Raw genomic sequence first — 20,445 nt, forward strand, 5'->3', positions numbered from 1 at the left:
GATCTTCCCTTTGTGGGAGGCCGCTTGTTTGGAGCTTCTATGGAAGAGATCATCAAAGGTCTTCCACAGGCTACCATTTGTCTCATTGCAAACGTGGCCCTTTCTTCTAAGCGGTTCTTCAAGTTCCAAGGACCAGGGATCAAAATCCGCCCGTAACCCCGCAGCAGGTTCCAAAAGGCCCTGGCCTGATAAGTAGAGAGCGGGTTCCTCCGGCACCACAGACAAACCCACTTCTGCCTGAAGGGGCTCCCTCACCTGTATCTGGGGTGGGGGGACGTCTTGGCTTCTTTCTGGATCAGTGGACCTCATTGATTCAAGACAAATGGGTTCACTAGTTGGTTCATGTAAATCATCAAGGGGGCACCACAGAGGTGCCCTAATGGCCCGAGAAGTAGCCGGCATTCTAAGGTGGGCAGAACGGTTCGTGCCGTCCGTCTCTGCTGTGCATATTCCAAGGGTGGAAAATTGACAGGCGGACTTCCTTGAGAGACGTTGGATCAGGGAGAATGGTCTCCCCACCAGGAGGTGTTTCATCAACTATGTCTCCGGTGGGGGACTCCTGATGAGGATATGTTGGCCTCTCGTCTCAACAGGAAAGTGCAGAGTGTTGGTAGCAAGGTCTCGGGAACCTCTGGCCGATGCTACAAATACTCTGGTTGCTCCTTGGGGTTAGGATCGTCTGTTTGCATTTCCTCCGCTTACTCTTCTGCCAAGACTCTTGCGAAGGATCGAGACAGAAGGGATTCCGGTCATCCTAATGGCTCCAGACTGGCCTCGCAAGTCCTGGTCACCGATGTCCCCTGGAGACTCCCTCTCAGAGTAGATCTGTTAGCTCGAGGGCCGATCTTACATCCTGCTTTACAGTGGCTGGCTTTAACGGCGTGGCTATTGAAAGCCAGGTACTAAAGGATAAAGGGGTGTCTGAATCGGTGATTCCCTATGCTGTTAAAAGCTAGGAAATCTACTTCTAGGAAGATCTATCATCGAGTCTGGAGGGCATACATCACTTGACTGGATTTTATTTTTAAAGCCCAATTAAACCTGTTTTATTTGTTATTGCAAAGTAAAGCATGTATTTTTCTTGTGCTAACCTGAACACTGGAAATCTGGATAGTGATCAACCGATATCGAATTTTCATTGCCAATACCGATATTTTGGCCATTGAATATCGGTATCGGCCTTTATTGGCCGATATTTTTTGTACATTTAAAAAAAATATATTTTTTTATTTTTACACTTGACAAGGTACTGTTGTGGAGACTTGTCCGGGTCTCCCGGTGGGACGGGAGACCCAGGCGAGCCTCGGGAGGGGGGCGTCCCCTCCCGCTCCTTGAAATGACAGCTGAGTGGCTTCTCAGCCACATTGGTTGTTATTACAAGACAGCCGACCGTCGCTATGGACGCCGGTACCGGGGTGATGCCTCTAGCTGCAGGCATCACTCCGGTACAAGCACTTTTCTGAAATATCGGCAATATCGTAACTTTAGGGGCCAATTCTGATATATCGGGGAAAGTGAATATCGGCCCTCGATATATCGTCTTTGGCGATGAGGTCGATCCCTAAATCTGGATCGCTTCTTTTTTCCCGTTGCAGTTCTAATAGTGGTCTACAAAATGTATTTTGCATATGTTATGGAGAAGACGGCGGTGTACTATATTCCTGGCCTATGGTGACTATTCTGTATCTCCATAGATACAGTTTGAGGAGTGTTGTCACCCTAAGACAGGATGCATTCCTGGTGGGATCAACCGATATGAAGGGCTTGAAAAAAGGACTGGTAAAATGCAATATATTGCATACACCCACAAAAATCATAGCCCAAGGGACTTTTGAAGAGAGACAGCCCACAAATTAAAAACACAAATTTTTTTTATTTAAAATCGCATATGACATCACTTAGATTTAAAACCATATCATGATCGATTGCCAAAAAGATCCAGATGTAGGAAATACATAAATAGAAGGCGTATCAATGTATAAAACTTTCCAAAGAATCCTAGACAATCTGCGCCATTTGTTTCACTACGCGTTTTGCGAGGTACAAAGCTCTCTTCCTCAGTAGAAGCACAGATGAGGATCTGAAAAAACAAATGAATCAATTGAGAAAAAAAAAACACAGCAACCATCCCACCTTATAGCTGGACTGAAAATTTATATAGTTATCTGGACCTTCACATATAATCAATGGATAGCCTAGTACACTTGGTCAATTCTCCAAATGGCTTACAGTGTCACCCCGGATGAGGAAACCCCCTGGTCCACAAATTTTCCCCCAGGGAGTTGAGGGGAGGCCAACAAGCCGAAAGCAGGCAACTGGTGCCCCCAGACAACCCCACAGACCAAAAGGCTGTCTGTGTAGGATCCTGGAACTAAAATAAAACCTAATCAGTGTGAGGAGTCAAAAGTAAAAAGGGGAGGAAAAGTACACAAAAAGTCATATAAGAATAACAGTCGAATAAGAGTAAGATGTACAAAGGTGCACTGACTATAGAATCTAGTCATTAAAGAGATTAGGTGAGTGATAATGTGTCCGAAAAATAAAAAATTGTGCTCATAGTGTAAAAGGAAAGAAAAAAATGAGAAGTGCACAAAAAGTCATGTAAGAATAAAGTGCATACTGGTGCACGGACTATAGTCTAGTCATTGCAGAGATTAAGTGAGCAATGAAAACATGTGTCGGGAAAATGAAGAGAAAAAAAAAAAAAATCAATAAAGAATACACCTGCCCCAATTAACTGGGATCAGGTGCATAATATGAAAGCAGCTAGAAAAAGCCATTCTAATGGAATTTATAAACTAAGTACATTACAAAGAGGAGGTGTGTATAAAAAGTTACCAAAATCAAAAAGAGCTACTGTGAATAAAGTGCACATGATATAAGAAGGTGAAAAGGTGCAGTTAAAAAATATACAAACAGTGCCTATAGAAGGTAAATAAACATCAAGTACGTATGCATAGTGCATGTGAACCTAATCTGGTAAGTGTCACGCAGTATCGTAATATTACCGTAGAATCCTGGGATCATGGGTAATAGTCAGCGTGCCACAGAATCCTGGAAGGAGATGTTGAAAGACTGGAGGCAGACAGGCGGCTATATAGCCCCTGCAATCAGCAAGATCCTCCCCTCCAGCAGGGACTAAGACACACCTTGATCCCATATACACCAGTTCTTCTTTTGCATGCAATATATTACATGTGCAGGAAATGCAGCGATCCCTGTGTGTTTCCTGCACCGTATTTCAATCACACTATGTTTGCGATCTGCTTTTGTGTCAGTACAAAGTTAACGACACCCCAAATAGACCACAAACGCAATGTGGTTTACCCGCACCGGATCGCATGGTATGACCACGTGACGTGGCTCCAAAAAAGGTGCTTGCACTTTTTTGATGCAATGTGGTGCGATTTGAGCCCATTCAAAATAAAAGGGCTCAAATCACACCGCACTGAATTGTATGTGAATTGCACAGGAATGTGGTGCTGCTCACATGCGAGTTAAAATGTAAAGTCTAAATCCGAAACACATCAACTGATGAATATTGCTTGTATGCTAAAGTAGAGTTATATCTTGATATTGAATGCGTTTCTGCCTTTTGATGCCACATGACTGAGTACTAAGGAGAGTGCTGACTTACATTGTTCCATAATGCTGTTAATATGGTTTGAGCAGAGCAGCCTTGTATATAAAAAAAAAATATTTCAGCTGAGAATTCGGCAGTTTTTCTGCAGTTCAGCTTTAATGGTGATTGCCCGACACATAAAAACCCATCGTTCATTTTTGGAGATACTTGTATATTAAGTCTTTTAAAGAAATTAAAACGCTTTAGCTGTAATTAGGGTTTGTTTTGGCATGCATTTTGCCCATTTATTAAATAGATTAAATGATCTTTTCAGGTTGTCGATGCTTTCATGATCACAAGAAAGATCAAACTGCAGCAAGGCTAAAAGATTTTGCTAGATCAATGCCACTGTGTGTAATGAAGGGGAAGACATGATTGCTGGGATTTCGGCTTGTGCTGATAGAATTCCTGGGTATTTGTGCCTTCGTGAGAAATGACTAGGATTCATTGAATGCAGAAAGTGGAACATTTCCCATGTGTGATGATCAGTGAGTGACCTGCCCAGGCAAGCGCTGTCTATAGTGTAATGAAACTGTCTGCTGTGATGGGAAGTTGCAGTGTCCTTGGTAACTTAATGTGATTTTATCTCTGGTGATAGCAGCAGTCGGGGGGAGAGGGTGTAGTGCAAGTACTCTCGGACCTTTTGTTGCTAGGTACATAAGTATGTGGAATTACATTCATTTTCAATGTACCTGCTTATGGTTATGATCACGTAGAGAACTGCTTTGTATTGTACTGTAATGTTTTTAATGGTTTATCCAGCTTTTACAGTTCCATATCAGTGATTTGGGTTTCATGTGTTAAACTGAATCTGCAGCTTTTAAGTTCTTACTGGCCTTTTCGTAAACTACTTACAATGTAAGCCTGGTGTTTGCGGTAGTCCTAGCAATGCTGATAGCTTTTTTTCTTTTCTTTTTTTTTTGAAAAGCTAGTTCCCAAAAACAGGAACACAAACTAGATGTAATTAATGGCCATATCTATCAGAAACCAATACATAGTAGTACTGAGCTGTCCAAATACTTCTATCGCTGTAGGGAGCTGATAGCAAGAGCTCCATGCTGTGCAATTTAACTGGGCTATTTCTACCAGGAGGCAACAGAATAAGTTTGTCTGATGTAACACATTTTGACAGAAATCCCTTTTGAAATTGGCCTCTCCATTCACCTTCCTAGTGACTAGGACCGTCATTACCACTTTCCTCTGTTGACAGCTGAAGGAAGTTCATAGTTGCTTGTATCGTCTCGCCTAAATTGTTTCCGTATGGAAATATTTAGTGCATTGGCACTTTTACATATCTGCATTTTCATCTTTTCTCTTATACACCCAGATAGCAAACAATCGACCTGCAAGTCTGAAAGGGACTTGCTAAGCTATTGCTAGACTTGCCAGGCTTTACCAGTTTGGTGTACAATTGCAGCAAGTCTGCATTGCATGGCTTCAGATCAACTTTCTTTGCAAACATTCTGCAAGTCTGCTGCAAGTTCTGGTTGTTATGTTGTGCAATAGTCATCCCACTGCAGGGGTCACTGTGAATTAATTTTTATGCTGTAGACTTGCAGATCTCTTGCTGTAGACTCACTACTGCAACTCAGAGACTTACCACGCAAATTTGCTACAAATTGGAAAAGTGTCATCTAGAACTTGTGCTTCAACTGCTCTGCAAGTGTACAACTTGCCAGTGAAAATGTGCAGCAAGTTGACATGACTTACAGTTCAACACTGCTATAAATTTGTGGCAAGTTATCCTTGCTATCTGGGCAGGTTTGATGAAGTTACATTTCACTGCACCATTCAAAACATTCCAAAGCATTCATTCTAAGGCTCCTATATTGAAAATCTAGTTGGTTGTGGTTGAGCAGCTTTTGTTTAAATGATTGATCTGTCTTTCAGGATAGATGGGTTGGCCTGTAATGAGAAATTGTGCTGTTAGATAATGTTCAGACATGAGCAATAACGTGTCTCTTTTCTCTCACAGGAGTCAAATGTTCTTATTGCTGCTAACAGCCAGGGAACAATCAAGGTAAGCCTCACCATTAACCTCTGTTTAAATCACCTCAGGCATTGCTGTACATACGCTTTAATCTCTACATCCATACTGCAATCTTCTTTCCTGAAAACTGTACATAATCATTTATAATTAACTCTTTACCTGTGATCTTTTGGGTTGCTCATTAATAAAGAAATATATATATATATATATATATATAAATCAATTTGCCAATCTCATGTTTTCTTTGCAGGTTTTTGGTTCACCTGAAAGTTGTCTGGTCTACGTAGAATGATACAGTTAAATAATTTCTAATTGCCTGGATTCATATTGTGAATTTTCTCCACAGTAAGGGTCCTTTTACACGGAGCGGACCGTATTTTTGATTCGCTCTGGCACCTTTTTTTTTTTATACGGACACGGATGACACTTGTGTCATCCGTGTCCGTATGTCCGCATATCATCCCATCCGTTTGCGGATGATATATGGACATAATGAATGTCTATGGGATTGCGGATGTCAGCGGATGACACCGCTGACATCCAATTTTGCGTCCTTTCCGTTTTTTAAACGGAAGAAAAATAGGGTTCTGTTCCGTTCAAAAAAACGGAACAGAACTGAAAGGATGCAAATCGGATGTCAGCGGATGGTCATCCGCTGACATCCGCAATCCCATTGACATGCATTATGTCCGTATATCACCTGCAAACGGATGGGATGATATACGGACATACGGAATGCCCGTGTGAAAGAGGCCTTAAGGAAAAATTGCATGCACATATTCTGGAGAATGAAAACATACAATCCTGAAAAAAAATAAGATTTGTAGAAATAATTACTCGCCTGCTTCACAAAACGATTCCCCCTGGTCATTTATTTGCAGGGTGCTTTACCTGTAGTGTTCCTCAAGGGACTAAAAGGAGCTTGAGGATGAGTGATCTGCAACTAGGGAAGCTACCCTTATTCATGAGTAATACCCCTCTGACCATTCCAGACCATTCCATGAATTTGACATGTGCACAGGGTTTAGGAGGTAGCAGTGCATACCTAGGTAGAATTAAATGTCTTTATATTTTCTTTCCGGTTTCAAATGCCACTTTATGTATTGATATACCTCTTTAGACCCGGTCTGTTTAATATGGTCACCATCCATAGGCAGCTGAACCCTTTTTAGTAAGATACAGAAGTTGAAACCGACTAAAGTTTTCTTCAGCTCACTGCACCGCAGAGGATGTTTTCCCAGTCTTTTGAAGCATAATAAGACGAAGACTTTCATAAACCCATTCTCTGTTATAACTAACAATGACTGAGGGAACATGGAAGAAGTGGGGAGGGTCCAGCTAACAATAAGCTAACTAGTACTAAACAGGAGGGGTAGACAGAGTAAGATAGTAAGATCTAGTGCACACCACATGCGTTCCAGTGTTTTGTTTTTTCTGCTGCCAAAACGCATAGAAAGTAGGTTACATAGTTTTCAATAGCACACCAGTGCTTGCAGTTCCAGTGCATTTAGGTTCCAGATAAAAGAAAGTAGAACATGCTGCATTTTTCCTGCACAGAACTGTACTGGAACACAGTAAACCGCATCAAATACACACCATAACAAACCTGCGTACATGAAAAATGCACTGTATCCCAGTACAGTGAAAAAAAAAACAGGAAAAGAGAAGGAAAAAAAAGCACCTGGAAACGCATCGGAACACGTAAAAAAACATAAAAAATGCGCATGCAGAAACTCATCCAGAACGGATCCGAAGGATGTTTTTGTGGTGTGAACTAGCCCTTAAAACCACATTAGTAAACAAGCTGTAGTGGCCAGAAACCACCACTAGATGCTGCCGTACTACTGCATACTAAAAAAAAAAAAAAAAAATATATATATAGATATATATATATATATATATATATATATATATATATATATATATATATATATATATATATATATATATATATATAACCTTTTGCAGTTCAATACAAGACATAAAAATTACATGAACATGGGAAAGAACATTTTACTTCCAGTGTTTTAGGGCCGGTTCACAGTATGCCTACACTGGAATCACATGCAGTTCTGTGCAATGTGAGTTCAGCCAGGGAGTGCGAGCTAATCCTGCGGCGCCCCCCCCCCCCCCCCCCCCCAGCACCCTGCATATTTTCTTGCACTTTTTTTGCACTTCATTTGACTTTTTTATGATCACTAATAACTTACCCCCCCTTACATTAGAGACCCCCCTAACAGAGACCCCCTTACATCAGAGACCCCCCACAGAGCCCCCTTACATCAGAAACCCCCCACACAGAGCCCCCCTTACATCAGAGCCCCCCCCACAGAGCTCCCCTTACATCAGAGCCCCCCCCCCCACAGAACCCCCCTTACATCAGAGCCCCCCCCACAGCCCCCTTACATCAGAGCCCCCCTTCATCAGAGCCCCCCCCCCCCCACAGAGCCCCCCTTACATCAGAGACCCCCCAGTCGCCACCTACCTCCCGTTGTGCGGCCTGATCATGTGCGAGCTGTGATGGCCGCACGGCGCCCCTGTTGCCCATGGCGCCCTGTGCGGCCGCACAGCTCGCACACCCCAATGGCCGGCCCTAAGTTCAGCCCATTCTTTTAAATGGCCTAAAACTGCACCTCGCCATAAGTAGTACATGCACTACATTTAAAACTTCACTGCAACCAGATTGCATGGTACTTTTTTGTAACAGATCGCACCTGCAGTTTGTTTTGAATGTACTGCCGGAAAACGCACACGAAATACCAGTTTCCCTACACCATGTTCTTATGCGATTTTTTGGACATTTCTAGCCACTAAGTCCCTTTATAGATGATCATCCTGTCACTTTATTCATAGTTGATATTTTATATCCACTGAAGTCACTGCCTTGATTAATACACCATCACTCATCTATATCACTTTATTCTTGTATACAGTACCATCAGTTATTTATATATTAGCACTTGGTCACTTTTATACATTTATTATTTATGTGCACATGTCACTTACAGGCACTCATGCACATGTCACTATATTGATTATTTGATACAATATTTATTTATCTTTATACATCTTTTGTACTTTGTATATTGCTTTATATTTTATTCCTCTATTTATACCATCTTACATATTGTATACATTTTTTACCCTTATTTATATCACCTACATAAGGCAGCGCCAATTCCCTCATTTCCCTTCTACCTTTATATAGTCTTTGACTATATTTTAGGGAGGCAGCAGCCTACATACTTTTCCATTCAATTATATAACCATTAGCGTGGAGTTTACTATCTTCATTATACATTTTTGTTAGGGGATACAGAATAACAGGTCAACTACCCACCCAGAATTGCAGAAACTGTTTTTGTAAAAGCTGTCCCTGGGAGTGTTCTTCATCTTCAGAAATGAATCAGGAGATCCCTCTGCTCTTTTAATACCAGGTGATGTTCTGAAGTTTAAATAAACAATAAGAATGCCACAATTTGGCTTCATGGCCTTTCAAGATAATGTGTTTCATGTCCATCTTAGATTTATCAGCTGAACATTGCCATGTGCATAGAAATAATTTTAAAATAATTGTGACTCTGCTTTTCAACTCTGAGACATTTGAGTTGAGTTAAATAGGACTGGTTCTGTGTAACATGTAACATTGGCATCTTCTCTTCTGCTTTGTGATGTGCCTGCAATGTTGTATCCCAGTCAAACATTTGTGTCAGCCATCATATCCGCTAGAAATGTTTTTGCCTCCAAACTGGTGTGAGTAATGAGAGAAGTCATTTGGAGAACATCTAAAGGGAGAGCCTGCAAAGTCTTGGCTTGTCACTATTACTCTTCACTGAAAATACAATAACTGTAATTTGGAGAATACGTTTCCCTATGCCTAGATCTGCTAGCTCATAGCATGGTCACCGTGTGACTTTAATATTAACTATACACAAAAAGAACAATGTACTTGCTGCATACAGCTCACAAGTAACACTACAAATGAACATTATTACAGCCAAACATTGAGTTTAGGTACATGTTATTTAACTGCATGTGGTCTTCATAAACGGTCATGTGCCCCCTATCATACAAAAGGTATACTTATGCCAACTGCAATTCAGAGCTTATGTCTTATTTTCATAAGAATTTAAATGTGACATATTTTATGAATCTAAAATGTATTTTTCTCGTTCGTTCATCAAAGGACACAACGCTCCATAAATCATAACTACTAGGTTATATTGCCTCCTCTAGGAGTAGGCAGAACAAAAAACACCTGGCTACGCCCATGGGCTGTCCTCCACTTTGTATATAACCCCCCCCCCCTCTCTGCTATAGGTAATCAATTGTAATATGTCTAGTCAGGAGTAAGGACCTAGGCTCCTGGCTGGGATCTATGGTCCTAGCAATTTATTTTCTTCTTCCTTGCATCTTTTTTCTCTCGGGAGATCTACAATCAACTGCCGGGCTGGGCAATCTAGATCCAGTGGTCTCCCCAGCCCAGCCAGCAAGCGCGTGCAGACCGCAGCTACATGCTAGATCAGCCGCGATATAGCCTCATGGACAGAGGCTGGCCCACGAGTTAAACGTCTCGCAGGGTCACATACGACCGGGCCTGGGTCTGAGTCTCAGCAGTCCCTTGGCCAACAGCTCTCCTACTTGTCTGGATCGTTACCTGCACCATGGAAGGGTAAGTACAGTCCCCCCTCTCCCCTTTTGGCATTTTTTTTTTTTTGGGGTGGACGCGGGTAAACTCCAGGGATGGTCGGACCTGCCTGCAGGTTCCCTCCTCCCAACCTTAAAAATCCCTCCGTGAGCTGGGCTACCCCCGCTCCCTTTCCTCCCTGTCTGGACCTGGAGTTTTTTAGGGGTCCCAGGCAGAAAATGCAGTGGAGACCCCTGGGGTCTCCTCCGCTATCCCCACTCTGTAAGGATCCTGGGATAGTGTTTCCTGCCCTGGTAGTGTGGAGGGGTCCCAGTGTAGGAGACCCCTAGGTGCATGCCCCACTGTTTGCAGTGTGGGTATAGTGCAGGGGGGGTCCCAGTGCAGAGACCGGTGCAGCGGAGTCTCCCCTAATTTGTCTCCTACCTTCAGGAGGGAGTCCCCTTGCAGTGGGTGCAATGTTGCAGAGGGCACAGGGAAGATCCTGGCAGCATTCTGTAGCTTATGGTGGCCATTTTCCCTTAGTGTGCCTAGTCTCCAGTTGGTGGCCATGTTTGTGTAGACTGATGATGTCACGGGGGCCATTCTCCCTTAGTCCGGGAGATGCTGGAGACGACCTAAGCCTCGTGGGGATGCCAAAGCTCTTCCTCCTCAGTTTCCTATTCCTTTTCCTCTTCCTTTTCCTCCACAGTTTCCTCTTTTTGTGGCGGAAAATATGAACAGGGATGGCATCCATGGTGATGCTGGATCCAAATTCTTGGTGCTCCTCCGAGCGGTAGGGCTAGCCCTTAGGGGTCCCTGTTCTTTCTCTCTGCTGATAGGTACCCTGAGCCTTGGGGGTATCCTTTAGTGGTGCCAAAAGATCGTTTTTGTACTGAAAGGTCTTCCTTTCCTTATGGAGCCTCAGGGTCACATCTCCCCTACTTACCCCATCATGGAGGTGGCAGGTCCCTTGGAACCCCAGGCGTGTTTGCACTGACAGTAGTCCTGCAGTCCTTGGTGTCCTGGGTGGAAGTGGCTTGTGGGCAAAGACCCAGGAGGAAGCGTCCCCCGCCTTTCCCTGCTCAGTCTGTCTCATCTGACTCTGTGCCTGATGCCGCTGAGGACGCAGCCCATCCAGTGGGGCTTAATATCACCCCCCCCCCCCCCAGATCCATCAGATAGTGAGGATGATTCCTCTATGGTCTCAGCAGCAAATGAAAAAGTGCTGCTAGACACACTTATCACTGCAGTGCGTGAGACTTAAAAAATGGAGGATGCGGCTGATGTAGCCACGGATGTGGCTGTGTCGTTTAAGCATATGTCACCATGCACTCCAAAGGTGTTTTCTTATGTGCCTTATTTTGACAGGTTTTCCTGTAAGGAATGGGAACAACCAACATTACCCTTTGTGGTCCCCAAACGTTTTGCTGTACATTACCCTTTTGAGGAGTCACTTAAAAAAAGTGGACTAGTCCACCAGTGGTTGACCTTCCCTTTTCCAGGTTGAATAAAGCAACCATGATCCCAATAGAGGAATCCCTGTCCTTTAAGGACCTGGCTGACAAGAAAGCAGAGGCTGTGGCACGCAGCATGTTTACTATGGCTGGTTCAGCATTGCGGCCAGTCTTTACCTCAGCCCTGGTGTCTCAGACCCTAACTGAATGGGCCAAGCTTTTGCGCCAGGGCCTGGGGGGTGAGCAGGTCCCTGCTGTTTATGTTGATTTAGCGGACCAGTTGGTCCATGGACTGCAGTTTATTTGTGATGCAGCTTTGGATACAGCTTCTGTGCTGTCCAAACTTTTTCAGCGGCTGTGATTAGGCACATGCTGTGGCTTAAGAATTGGTCCGCACGCCAAGCCTCTAAGAAAGCTCTCATTGATCTGCCCTTTTAAGGCAATCGCGTGTTTGGGGCTACTCTGGATTACATCATTAAGGGTATCACAGGGAAGGAAGAGAACCTTCCTGCCATAGTCTAGGAAAGTAAGGAGGCTTGTCGCAGATAGGGCCCCATCTTCTCAGCACATAGAAAATTCTTTCGTACTTCTGGGACGGAGAATAAGGGAAATGGATATTTCAAATCTTCCCCGTGAGGTTACAAGCCTCCTTTGTCTGTCTGGTAAGCCTAGAGCTAGCATCTCCAGACCCGCAGACTAGACCCCTTCAGCATGAAGGTCTGCCCTCACCCATTATTGGGATGGGGACATCTTCGCTGGTTTCCGGCCTCGTGGATTTCCTTCATGAGCGTCAAGGGGATCCCCCAAATAACTCTTTTGGGGGTACCCAGAAAGGGGGACAAAGCTTGTCCTTTTCAGGTTTTTTAGGTCCTGAGTTTCCTTGTGAAGAATTTATTCCTGCAAAGGTTCAGGTGATGTCCGAACTACCTAAGGTCCCCCCTATACCTGACCAGGGACTTGATTTACCCTGGTCTGATTCTAATTCTTACCAGGGTGGTCCTTCCTCTGGACAAACTTCAGACCGTGATTCACTGGCTGCTGTCATAAAGATAGTTCTCTCTCCCATTTTGCAAACCGGTTCTGAATAGCGCCACTACCTACTATATTTCTTATATTACATTTTATTTGTGGTAGATACGTTGTCGTACAGGTTCTGAGTCTGGTGATATCCATCTTCAAGATAGTTCCGTTTGGTGCCTTAACTCTGTTTGTATTGCAACCTCTTACTAAATAAAGGAATTAAAAAAAAAATAAAAAGTTCTGTTTGCACAGTCCTACATGCAGCTCCTTTAAAAAGGTTTGGCTTCACTGGAGCGTACCGAGGTTCCAAGGGCCACAGTAAGGCCAATATAATCCTCGGCTCAGGCTTCTTCCACAATTCCTGCAATGAATCAAGGGCGAGGATCTTCCAATTGGTCTGGTGGCCATAAACGTCCCTTGGGGGCTTCCTCTCAGAGAAGACACTAGTTGTTCCAAGGGCTTATCTATCATCCTGATTTACAGTCACTGGTTTTAATGGCTTAGCTATTGAAAGCCAGGTACTGAGGGATAGAGGTATGACTGGATCAGTGATCCCTACTATGGTGATGGCGAGGGAGTCGTCTTCCAGCAAGATATACCCTTGTACGTGGAAAGCGTACATTTCGTGATGTGAGTCGATTGGCGCTCATCCTCGATCCTTTCCTTTTCTGTGGCTCAGATCTTAGCCTTTCTTCAACAGGGCAATGATCAGAAGTTGGCCTTGAGTACCATCAAGGACCAGGTGTCTGCCCTGGCTATCTTCTTTCAGCAACCCCTAGCCATACACTCTTTAGTTCGTACCTTCATTCAGGGGGTTAGACATGTGGCTCCACCTGTACGTTTTTTTTTGCCGCCATGGTATTTAAATATAGTACTTTCGGTTCTCCAGAAACCTCCATTTGAAAATATTCAGGAGATTCCCTTGCCTACGTTGGTGGCTATTATCTCAGCCCGCAGGGTATCCGATTTGGTGGTATTATCCTGTTGCAGTCCCTATTTAGTGGTCCATAGGGATAAAGTGGTTCTTTCCTGCCCAAAGTTTTCTATGACTTCCATTTCAGTGAGGACATTGTGTTGCCTTCCTTGTGTCCCAAGCCGGCTCATCCCAAGGAATTTGCTTTGCATACCTTGAATGTGGTTCGTGTGATTCGGGTGTATCTGGCAGCTACTGAGTCCTTTCGGAGGTCAGACTCGCTTTTTGTGGTTACGGATGGACCAAGAAATGGGGTTGGCCGTTTTTTTGGCTACCATCTGCAGATGGATCAGACAGACGGTGACTCAGGCCTATTCTATCAAAGGTCAGGTTCCACCCTTCTCTGTCACGGCGCATTCTACTTGGGCGCTGAGTGCTTCTTGGGCCTTCAGTCATCAGGCATCAATTTTGCAAGTTTGCAAGGCGGTCACTTGCTCGTTGGTGCATACCTTCACAAAATTCTGTACGGTAGATACTTTGACATCTGCGGATGCTTGTTTTGGCCGCAAAGTTTTGCAGGCTGCGGGCAAAGGGACTATTCCCTCTTGAGGGGTGTTTTTCTTTAAACTTTTATTTTTCAGACAGGGCTCCTGTGACCCGGTTAAGGCTCCTGACACAGCACCTACCCCTCTATGGAGTTCTGATACTTCTAATACTGCTTGCTACTAAACTGATTACCTAGAGCAGAGAGTGGGTTTATATACCAAGCTGGGGACAGTTAATGGGCATAGCCAGGTGTTTTTTGTTCTGCCTAGTCCTGCTCCTGGAGGAGGCAATATAACCCAGTAGTTAAGATTTATGGAGCGATGCGTCCATTGAACTCGGAGAAATTGATTATTTAAAAAATCCCATTATTTAAGGCTGAACTCCAGGCAAAAAAGTAACAGCGTGTTCTCAATAGTTATCCTATGTGTGTAAACAAAATAAGTGCGCAACCTAAAATTATTAAAAATAAATTGCTAAGTGTTACAAGGAATAATGTCCATACAAATAACCTAAATCGCAGTTTAAAGAAAAGTTTAATTTTAGTGCTCTTATAAGGGTGAAAAGTGATTCACAATGACACCGGTGCTTCAGACAGTGCATTCTCCAACACAGATCACTGCAGTGCCGGTGTCTCCAAGATGTGACGTTCTCCTCTGCTGCTGCATCATCCGGATGATCCAAGAAGACGGGAATATCTGATTGAAGCCGACCCCTTACCAGGAAGGATTGCCTTTCACGGAGCCCTAGGAGTGGAATACTCCAGCTGGTCTATTTTGACATAGGTGCAGTAGATCCTAATAATTTGGGATCCATATTTTCTGGTAACAGGTGTGCAGTGATCTGTGTTGGAGAAAGCACTATCTGAAGCATCGGTGTCATTGTGAATCACTTTTCACCTTCATAAGAACACTATAATTGGACTTTTCTTTACACTGCAATTTATGTATTTGAATGGACTTTTATTATTCCTTGTGACACTTAGCAATTTATTTATAATAATTTTAGGTTGCACACTTATTTTGTTTACACAGATTTTTGAAGTTGAGTATTTGGACTTTTTATGAGTTGCAGCACCTTCGCATATATACTACTTTGGGTGAGCGCGAAATATATATTTTTATACAGTCGTTCTCCTATGTCTTAAAGGATAAGTTCACGTCTTCGTAACATGTTACACCCGTATTCAGGGTGTAGCTTTTAACATGTTACTGTAACACCGGTCCCTGTTCCCCTGTTGTGACAGATCCCCAACTTGCAGTCCAAAGTTTTTTAAAAATGCGTCTGCGTGAGGCTCTGCTCATCCGGGGAGTGTCATTTATTCAAAAAGTTATGTGAATGTGAAAACTACTAGTACTGACAGCCCTTGCGACTGTCGGCTTGTAGTTCTTAATGAGCTACCAGGATGCTGTTGAGCATTCTTGTAGTCTATTGATTTTTCTTGTCAATGTGAAACTGCCTGCCCATATGATGTACAGGTGGATAGCTTATACTGACAGTTTGTATGAGTCCTGCCTGGCACTCGCAATCTACTGATCTTGGGAGCAATGCTTTCCAGGCTTCTACAAAAAAAACAATAGTAAGTGCACATTATTTTATTTTTTTATTTTACAGTCAAAAAAAAATGTGCATTTTTATTTTTTAAGTAAATGATTTAAGTAAACATTTAACTGAAAAATGTTCTGCACTCTTTCACTTTTCCTCCTGGCATCATGTTGGTCACATGCTTGTCTTTTACCATCAAAAGATTGTGGGACAAATAGGTCTGTGAGGACCGCCTAAGGCAGTGATGGTAAACCTTCGCACTCCAGATGTTTTGGAACTGCATTTCCATGATGCTCAATTACAATTCAGAGTGCATAAGCATCATGGTAAATGTAGTTCCAAAACATCTGGAATGCCAAGGTTCACCATCACTGGCCTAAGGTCTAAGGGATGTTACCTTAAGGTGCCTCACTGATCCCTTTTCCCTATGTCCTGAGATAGAGGGAAGTTAGACGACTGTTGATGGTGTCACAGCTAGTAATTGTGACAATTTTTCAGATCTCCACCCACTAATTTAAAGAATTGGGAAGCATTTTCACTGCTAATTGTGGAGGGAACATTTTTTCTAAAAATGAGTCTCATGCTTGAGTTCAGCTTTATTATGTTAGTGTGTTGTATTATATCTAACTTTTAGTTCGTTTTTTCTAAGGATATTGCAGTACTTAGTATAACCAATGGAAGTCACTTCAATAGGTTCCACATCCTCCTTTAATACAGTAAGCTTCTTTATTTTCTGTTAGATAAGGCTCAGTTAGTAGGTAGCCAGTGGTAGCTTTACAAAAGTGTCCTAAGACCTTGTTATTAGTTTTGTCTGCAGAAATAGATCTCTATTTTGTAGGTAAGAAACATTGCACATTTGGCACACTAAGGGTTTCGTGGCAATACTTTGAAATAGAATGTTTGGCATTTTGGTGTGGTTATTAAAAATGTATTTTTCATCTTTTGGGAAAGACTTGAATGTAATGAGAGGCAAAGTCTGGAATTGATGGCATGCAGTAAGTACTATATCTCTATTTGGTGCTGCTTTTTCGTATCTAAACAACATCGGCAGGATGACATATTGTGCAAAATAGTTTGATCATTTAGCTTGAAGAAAACATGCATTACCACCGTTCTCCACTTTTCTCTCTCGCTTCTGTTTATATTTCAGAGCCATTAATGATCTGGTTCTGTCATCTTCCCTGTAGGTCCTGGAGCTGGTATGAAACATGGACTTCTACATCAACTGCGGAGAGGCTACTAACTCTCCTGTCTAGGCTCAGAACCTCCACCTGCCGAAAATGCTAATACCTTCCTAATGGAGACTGTCAAAGCATTATACCACACGTCGCTTCTGGACACTCGTAAGACTTTTGGAGGGAGAGACGCGTAAGCAGAGACACACAGATAATGGTTTAATGCTGGAATCATGGACCCTCACTGATCCTCTCCCCCCACTACTGTGTTCTCTCTTCTGGTGCTGCTTTATACCTTAGTAATGGGGGGGGGTCTGTAACATGTTGCTCTTTTTGCAGTTCCTTCCAAAACTGAGGACATAACTTGAGAGGTAGAGAGAGGCTTCATTTTTATCATAGGGGGAAGCTATTAAACAAATCACGCCAAAAAAAAAAACTCAAAAAACCCAAAAATAAAGATTTAACTATTTCTAAGCACATGTGGTGATTTATTTATTGATGTTGGTGGAAAAAAAGGCAACATATTTAGTCTATGAACCATATTTTAGTTCAGATTTCTGCATGGTAAAAATAACAAACTAGCTTGTTTTTACTACTGCTGTTTGCAGTCGTATGGCTTTCTTGGCTTGGCGTTTGTGAAAGCTGCCAGAAAAATATGATATTCTTTCAAACAAGTCTCCTACTGCCTAATAAATGAAGCAAAATGTATCAGCTATGGGTTTACAGCATCCTCTGATTGATAAAAGTGTTCATATTGCTTGTCGCAGTCCATGGCAGCTGGCATCCTATGATTATAGGAGGCTTGTACTGAGAGAGAAGAAAAAGGGCTGATTTTACTGACCAGCTCCTAAAAATACTAGTTGCCTAGTTGTTTCTAATTTAATATTTTGAGACACTGACTTCGAACAAAAATGCAAAATGACATCAGAACTCCTAGTCTGCTCACTTGTTATGAGTTGGTACTGTAGCCATTGCAACAGCATTACCGCCGAGCACTAGTATTTACAGAAGGTCAGCAGTGGCAGCATATCCTCCATGGCGACACAGATGGCAATTAAAATGTAAGTATTTCTCACTCCATCAAACGCAAAGGAACAAAGCTGGAGATTTACCCCAACAGCAAATGTAAAGCTGAGTACAGATATTTCTTTTCATATTTAACCCATTAATGCCAAGTATACAGACATATGTGACCTCCCAGATGTGGACTTTCTTTTTAGCGGCCGCATATATGTGTGCCTTTGTTTGTGAAAATATTGGTCTCTTTGCTGGGAAACGCGATTGAGTGCTCCTCTAGCACAGACAGCAAAACCCAAAAGGACCACCTCCTGACGACCATGTGACCACTGTTAGAGCCTGTGATCGGTCTATTACTGTGATCAGTAGCTGTAGAACTCACCCCTCTGCTCTGTCTCCTCTGAATGGTGAAAAAGATGCATTGTATTTTTTTTTTCATAAAGGTGAAGAATGTAAACTAAAAAAGGAAAGGTAAAATGGCTAGATCATATGTTCCTCCTATTTAGGAACACAGGTCTCTGTGTTGATTCTATAAGCCCATCCCCCACACAGTTAGAAAACACCACCAAGGCCCACGTTTAACCCTGTGATCGCCCCTGGGTTAATCCCTACCCTGCCAGTGTCATTAGTACAGTAACAGTGCATATTTTTAGCACTGATTACTGTAGTATTGTCACTGGTCCCCCCCAAAAGTGTCAAAAATGTTAGGTCTCCGATCTGTCCACCGCAATGTCGCAGTCCCGCTAACAATCACTGATCGCCTTTATTAGTAAAAATAAATAAATAAAATTGACATAAATCTTTCCGCTAGTTCGTAGACGTCATAAATTTTCTGCAAACCAATCAAAATACGCTTATTTAGATTTTTTTATACCAAAAATAGGTAGCAGAATACAAATTGGTCTAAAATGATGAGAAAAATTAAATTTTTAATTGTCGATCTTTTTTTGTTTATAGCGCAAAAAATAAAAATCACAGAGGTAATCAAATACCACCAAAAGAAAGCTCTATTTGTGTGAAAAAAAGGACATCAATTTTATTTGGTTACAGCTTTGCACGACCGCGCAATTGTCAAAGTAACGCAGTGCTGAATCGCAATAAATGGCTGGTCATTAAGGAGGAAAATCTTCCGGTCCAGAAGTGGTTAAAAATTGGACTGTCCCACCTGTGGTGGACTCTCGGTTTCTAGGTTAAACAAAGGAACCATCATTCCGGTTGAGGGGTCCCCGGCCTTTAAGGACCTGACTGACAGAAAAGGGGAGGCCGTTGCCCGCCATATGTACACTGTGGCTGGTTCGGCACTTAAGCTGGTTTTTACTATTGCCCTGTTGTCACAAACTCTGACCAAGTTTACACCGGGACCTGAAGGGGTAGCAGCTTCTCCGTGCCTTTGTTGAGCTGGCGGACAAGTTGGTCCAGTGGCTGCAGTTTGTCTGTGATGCCTCTTTGGATGCGGCTCCTCTGATTGCGAGGCTGTCTTAGCAGTGGTCTTTAAGCGTGTTACTTGGCTTAAATGCTGGTCTACGGACCAGACTTCTAAGAAGGCCTTATCTGATCTCCCCTTCCTAGGGGAACGCCATTTTGGAGCATTATTAAATGTCTCACAGGGGAAAGAGTAATTTTTTCTGCAGGCTAGTAAGGGCAAGGAGACCCATCGTAGACATGGTCCATCCTTCTCGGCTCATAGGAAATGTTTTGGTCCCTCTGGGTCTCAAGAAAAGGGATCAAAACCCTTCAGGGCCTCCTCTGGAGGATCCAAATGAACCTGGTTTGGCAAGCCTAAGAGGGCTTCTCCAGACCTGAGGACAGGGCTCCCTCAGCGTGAAGGGGCACCTTTCACCCATATGTGGGGTGGGGGGACATCTTCGCTGGTTTCTGGACCCGTGGGCCTCCCTGGTACAGGACAAGTGGGTTCACAAAGTCATACAGTCCGACTACAAGATAGAGTTTTGTTCTTACCTGTCAAAATTAATAAAATCTCGCTGGGCTGCCTCCATTATGATCGAAATTAATAATATCTCGCTGGGCCGCCTCAATTATGTCAGAATGTTTATACTGCTCTGATTATAACAGTGTCTATTTATGTCAATAAGCAAAGATCTGTGCGGAAGGAGAATCTTCACTTATTTCCACAAATCAATATGTAGCGAATTCTTTTTATTGATTGATTTATTTTTAAAAGCATATACCAATCTTAGTGAAAACAGTCTACAGTATGGAATATATAAAATATTTATTCACGAGACATGTAATCACGATAAATGATCAAACTTGAGATGACACAAAAAGAGAACTTTACATAAAATATGAACTTCAAACAATAAATGCAATGTGATGTGTAGCTCAATAATGAAAGTAAAATTAAAGTAAGATTACGTTTTCTCCAGGTATAGTATAAACCATAAATTAATGTTCTATATAATCGGACCACAATTGTCTGCGCAATGCACAGTCACTCCACTGCAGATGAAGCGAGAATAGGCTATGCAAAACGTGAGACTAATACGCCAATATGCGCGAAATCTGATATTCATAAAAA

The 20,445-nt window shown here is 42.7% G+C and overlaps 1 protein-coding gene across 1 annotated transcript in view; it reads left to right on the top strand.

The window, feature by feature from the left end:
- The window catches only part of COP1 (COP1 E3 ubiquitin ligase), a 530,087-nt gene extending 512,729 nt beyond the window's left edge, over window positions 1-17,358 (top strand). The window contains exons 19-20 of the mRNA XM_082264749.1: window positions 5,598-5,642; window positions 16,902-17,358. Coding sequence (XP_082120875.1) covers window positions 5,598-5,642; window positions 16,902-16,919 — 63 coding nt within the window. The 3' untranslated portion in view covers window positions 16,920-17,358. The remainder of the gene's footprint in view (window positions 1-5,597; window positions 5,643-16,901) is intronic.
- The last annotated feature ends 3,087 nt before the right edge of the window (window positions 17,359-20,445 follow it).

The sequence above is a fragment of the Pelophylax lessonae genome (assembly GCF_965119305.1).
Source record: "Pelophylax lessonae genome assembly, chromosome: 8".
Classification (NCBI taxonomy): domain Eukaryota; kingdom Metazoa; phylum Chordata; class Amphibia; order Anura; family Ranidae; genus Pelophylax; species Pelophylax lessonae.